The sequence below is a fragment of the Nicotiana tomentosiformis genome, chromosome 3 (assembly GCF_000390325.3).
Source record: "Nicotiana tomentosiformis chromosome 3, ASM39032v3, whole genome shotgun sequence".
In the NCBI taxonomy this organism is placed as follows: domain Eukaryota; kingdom Viridiplantae; phylum Streptophyta; class Magnoliopsida; order Solanales; family Solanaceae; genus Nicotiana; species Nicotiana tomentosiformis.
Window position 1 is genome coordinate 103343276 of NC_090814.1, and position 5507 is coordinate 103348782.

General features: G+C 44.5%; 1 protein-coding gene across 1 annotated transcript; it reads left to right on the forward strand.

Annotated features, from left to right (window-relative positions):
• Window positions 1-236: 236 nt before the first annotated feature.
• Window positions 237-800, forward strand: LOC138908277 (uncharacterized). Its single transcript, XM_070198935.1, has 2 exons — window positions 237-549; window positions 685-800. Exons 1-2 carry the CDS (start codon window positions 237-239, stop codon window positions 798-800), a joined length of 429 nt encoding a protein of 142 aa, XP_070055036.1.
• The last annotated feature ends 4707 nt before the right edge of the window (window positions 801-5507 follow it).

Below are 5507 nucleotides of genomic sequence, written 5' to 3' on the forward strand. Positions count from 1 at the left end.
ATGAGTTGCATCGATACGCGGCCAACCTACAACGGGCTACTGACGAGAGGAACTCTTTTAGACTTTCCTTAGGGTAGAGAGAGGAGGAAATAAAAGACCTCCGAGCTGAGTTGGCCAAGGCTTATCGAGATCAGACCGATTTGTCTGAGCAGGTAATGATGCTTTTGAAAGCCTATGGGTTTGATGCCGGAACGATAGCTAATATTTCGGTCTCACAGCTATAGCAAAAAATCGAGATGATCGGGAAGCTTCGTGAGGAGGTTGACGTGATAAGAACGGAGTCCTTGCGGTGGAAAGAAGGTATGGACCGCTTTGTTGCAGAAAAAGAAACTGCTCGAGCCCAGTTATCATCGTCTGAAACCCAACTTCAGAAAATGAAGGAAAAAGGCTTGGTTCAATCAAGAAAAATTGAGGCTCTTGAGGCTCGGTTGGCCTCTGTACTTGCCAAGGCCGAATCCGATGCCGAAAAGGCAAAGGCCGATGCGGATGCGCTCGTGGCCATCTATCAGGCCGATGCTGAAGCTGCCCAACTCCAAGCAAGAGAGGCAGGTGAGTCCGCCGATATTCGAGCGTATTGGGTTGCCGAACTTGCTAAGTGCCAATCCAGAAGGGAAACTCTCGAGGAGATTCATGCTCGTGGCTTCGATCTCACTGAAGAGATAAAAAGGGCCAAAAAACTCGAAGCCGATGCTGAAGCTCTGGTTTCTGATGGCGATGATGATGACGATGGGAGCAAGAGCGGATACGAAAATGGGGGGAAACCTGATAAAGAAGAGACCGCTCATGGTCGAGAAGTTTAGTTTTTAGTTTTTACGTTGTAATCACCCATGCAGATAAATTTGTATATAGACATATCTCCATTTTTGCCGACTTGCTTCTGTTTTTGTTTCCCATCTTGCGAGGACTTTATCTACGCCTTATGAATGTTTTCACAATGATTTAAACAACTTAATCAAATTTGGACTTCGTAGCCTCTGTAACCGAGCGAGCGCTTACTTAAACTTGGGGCAATGTAGCCCTTTAGGCTTATTAGTTGTAAATGATTCGATCTTGAAGTAGTGTAGCCTGTAGGCGTAATGGTCGAGTGAGTGCTTGCTCAAACTCCAAAAAAATAGCCCGTAGGCTTAGTCGAGTGAATGATTTGAACTTGAAGTAATGTAGCCCATATGCTTAATGGTCGAGTGAGTGTTTGCTCGAACTCGAAATAAAAATAGCCCGTAGGCTTAGTCGAGTGAATGGTTCGAACTCAAAGTAGTGTAGCCCGTAGGCGTAATGGTCGAGTGAATGTTTGCTCGAACTCGAAATAAAAATAGCCCGTAGACTTAGTCGAGTGAATGGTTCGAACTCGAAGTAATATAGCCCGTAGGCTTAATGGTCGAGTGAGTGTTAGCTCGAACTCGAAGTAATGTAGCCTGTAGGCTTAGTCGAGTGAATAGTTCAAACTCGAAGTAGTATAGCCCGTAGGCTTAACGGTCGAGTGAGTGTTTGCTCGAACTCGAAATAAAAATAGCCCGTAGGCTTAGTCGAGTGAATGATTCGAACTCGAAGTAATGTAGCCCGTAGGCTTAATGGGCGAGTGAGTGCTAGCTCGAACTCAAAATAAAAATAGCCCGTAGGCTTAGTTGAGTGAATGATTCGAACTCGAAGTAATGTAGCCCGTAGGCTTAATGGGCGAGTGAGTGCTAGCTCGAACTCGAAGTAATGTAGCCTGTAGGCTTAGTCGAGTGAATAGTTCGAACTCGAAGTAGTGTATCCCGTAGGCTTAATGGTCGAGTGAGTGTTAGCTCGAACTCGAAGTAATGTAGCCCGTAGGCTTAGTCGAGTGAATAGTTCAAACTCGAAGTAGTATAGCCCGTAGGCTTAACGGTCGAGTGAGTGTTTGCTCGAACTCGAAATAAAAATAGCCCGTAGGCTTAGTCGAGTGAATGATTCGAACTCGAAGTAATGTAGCCCGTAGGCTTAATGGTTGAGTGAGTGCTAGCTCGAACTCAAAATAAAAATAGCCCGTAGGCTTAGTTGAGTGAATGATTCGAACTCGAAGTAATGTAGCCCGTAGGCTTAATGGGCGAGTGAGTGCTAGCTCGAACTCGAAGTAATGTAGCCTGTAGGCTTAGTCGAGTGAATAGTTCGAACTCGAAGTAGTGTAGCCCGTAGGCTTAATGGTCGAGTGAGTGTTTGCTCGAACTCGAAATAAAAATAGCCCGTAGGCTTAGTCGTCGAGTTTATCTTAATTTTGATTGCATAATAAATCTCAAAATAGAGGAATTTTCCTTGGATATAAGATGCCGATAAAGAAGAGAACTTTCTTCGCACGTTATTACACGCCTGGGTTCGGGCCAATCTATATGAGCATGGTTCGCTTCGACTATTTGGCTCTTACAATTTTTCCTATTGGAACCCTGTTATTCTGAAATAACTTTCTTGCGAGACCTCGAATATTGTTGCACGATCAATGTTGTGAAGAAATGCACGACCAATGGTTGCCTCATTAAAAACCTTGCCAAAAAACTCATTTGGGATAAAACCGGTCTCAGGGAAAAAGAGTGCAACGCGTGCTTTTTAAGCGAGAGATCTGTCTTAGCCCTCGTTCGGACTTCTGCATGGGTTGGTTTTGAGATATAAACGAATATGGAAAGGTCGTACCTTAGCAGTAGTACCGTTTTAGATGTGATACATTCCAGCTGCTTGATAGCTGTTTGCCGTTTATAATGCCGAGCATGTACGATCCCTTTCCGATGTTCTCGATCACCTGATATGGTCCTTCCCAATTCGGTCCTAGTTTTCCTTCGTTCGAATTTAGGGTATTGATGGTAATTTTTCTCAACACTAAGTCCCCAGGCTTGAAATGGCGGAGCTTGGTTCTTCGATTATAGTATCTTTCGATTCGCTGCTTTTGGGCGGCCAATTGGACGAGAGCAGCTTTTCTTCTTTCGTCCGATAGTTCGAGGCTTGTATTCATAGTCTCGTTATTTGATTCTTCCATCACGAATCGAAATCTGGTACTGGGTTCACCAACTTCGACTGGTATCAATGCTTCGGACCCATATACTAAGGAGAATGGGGTCGCCCCCATACTGGATTTTGACGTTGTCCAGTATGCCCAAAGGACTTCGGGCAGAATTTCTCTCCATCTCCCTTTAGCGTCGTTCAACCTTTTCTTTAAGTTTTGAATGACAGTTTTGTTTGTTGATTCGGCCTGCCCATTCCCACTGGGGTGGTATGGCGTCGATAGTATCCTTCTTATCTTGTGGTCTTCGAGGAATCTTGTTACTTTGCTGCCAACGAATTGTTTTCCATTGTCACATACTATTTCGGCAGGAATTCCGAATAGGCATATGATATGATCCCAAATAAAGTCTATAACTTCTTTCTCTCTTATTTTCTAGAACGCCTGATCTTCAACCCATTTAGAAAAATAGTCAGTCATAAATAAAATGAATTTGGCTTTACCTGGGGTCGATGGCAGAGGGCCGACGATATCCATTCCCCATTTCATGAATGGCCATGGGGATAGGACCGAGTGGAGTTGTTCTCCGGGTTGGTGGATCATCGGTGCGAACCTTTGACATTTGTCACATTTATGAACAAATTCCTTCGCATCTTTGCCCATATCGATCCAATAATACCCTGCTCTGATTATTTTTCGAACAAACGTATCGGCTCCAGAGTGATTCCCGCAAATAGCCTCGTGTACCTCCCGTAGATATAATCGGTATCTCCCGGACCCAAGCATACTGCCAACGGTCCATCAAACGTTCTTCGGTACAGGGTTCCGTCCGAAGCCAAAGAGAATCAAGCAGCTTTAGTCCGTAGGGTTCTGGAATCCTTAGGGTCCGATGGGAGTTTTCTGCTCTTCAAGTATTCAATATACTTGTTTCTCCAATCCAGGTTAAGCTTGTAGAACTTATTTCGGCGTGACCTTCTTCGATTACCGATCTCGAAAGTTGAACAACATTCCCCGAATCATCTACCTCGACAGACGACCCCAAATTCGCAAGCGCATCGGCTTCATTATTCTGTTTCCGTGGTACATGCCGTAAAGTCCATTGTTTGAAATGGTGCAAAGTGATAAGCAGTTTATCTAAATACCTTTGCATTCTACCTTCTCGAACTTCGAAGGTTTTATTTACTTGACTTTCCACCAGCTAGGAGTCGTAATTGGCTTCAATGACTTCTGCTCCCAAGTTTCTAGCCAGCTCGAGACCTGCGATCATGGCTTCATACACGGCCTCATTATTATTCAACCTGATAGTTTTAATAGACTGCCTAATAGTGATACCCGTGGGTGGTTTCAAAACTATGCCCAGCCCGAACCCTTTTACGTTCGAAGCCTCGTCCGTAAAAAGGATCCATACCCCCGATGATGTACCTGATTTCAACAGTTCTTTTTCAACTTCGGGTACGAGGGTTGGCGTGAAATCGGCCACGAAGTCTGCTAAAATTTGAGAGTTGATGGTCGTGCAGGGTTGATATTCGATATCGTACCCACTGAGTTCGACGGCCCATTTGGCCAGTCGGCCTGACAACTCGAGTTTGTGCAAAATATTATGAAACGGGTAAGTGGTTAACACACATATGGGATGACATTGAAAGTACGGCCTTAACTTTCTTGAGGCACTTATCAGTGCAAGTGCCAATTTTTTTAGGAGCGGATATCTAGTTTCCGCTTCTCCTAAGGTTCGACTCGTATAATAAACGGGGAATTGCGTACTTTGCTCTTCTCGAACTAGGACACCGCTTACGACGACTTCCGATACTGCCAAGTACAAACAAAGTTTTTCGTCTGTTTTTGGAGTGCGAAGTAGTGGTGGGCTTGATAGATATCGCTTTAGTTCCTCCAACGCTTGTTGGCACTCTGGGGTCCAAGCAAAATCGTTCTTCTTTTTGAGTTGAGAGAAAAATTTGTGACTTCGGTCAGATGATCTTGAGATGAACCGGCTTAAGGCTGCAATCCGACCTGTTAGCCTTTGTACGGCCTTCACGCTGTCCACAACGATGATGTCTTCGATGGCCTTGATTTTATCGGGGTTAATCTCTATTCCCCGATGTGATACCATGAAACCGAGAAACTTGCCCGAACCGACCCCGAAAGCACATTTCTCGGGGTTGAGCTTCATGTTGTATTTCCTTAAAATCTCGAACGTTTCTTGCAAATGGGTCAAATGGTCTTCTGCGCGTAGGGACTTAACTGACATGTCATCAATATAAACTTCTATTGATTTTTCTATTTGCTCTTCGAATATTTTATTTACTAGGCGTTGGTAAGTAGCCCCTGCGTTTTTATCCCGAAGGGCATCACATTATAACAATACGTTCCGTATTTGGTGACAAATGAAGTCTTTTCCTGATCCTCCGGTTTTATCTGGATTTGATTATACCCGAAATAGGCATCGAGAAAAGTGAGGATCTCGTGGCCGGCCGTGGCATCGATCATGTGATCGATGTTAGGCAGCGGAAAGGAATCTTTGGGGCATGCTTTGTTCAAATCCTTATAGTCCACACACATT

Excerpts from the sequence above, each read along its gene's own strand:
- LOC138908277 (XM_070198935.1), top strand. The coding sequence starts at position 237 with ATGATCGGGAAGCTTCGTGAGGAGGTTGACGTGATAAGAACGGAGTCC. Across the intron at positions 550-684 it reads ACTCCAAGCAAGAGAGGCAG|CCGATGCTGAAGCTCTGGTT; the intron begins GTGAGTCCGCCG and ends AAAAACTCGAAG.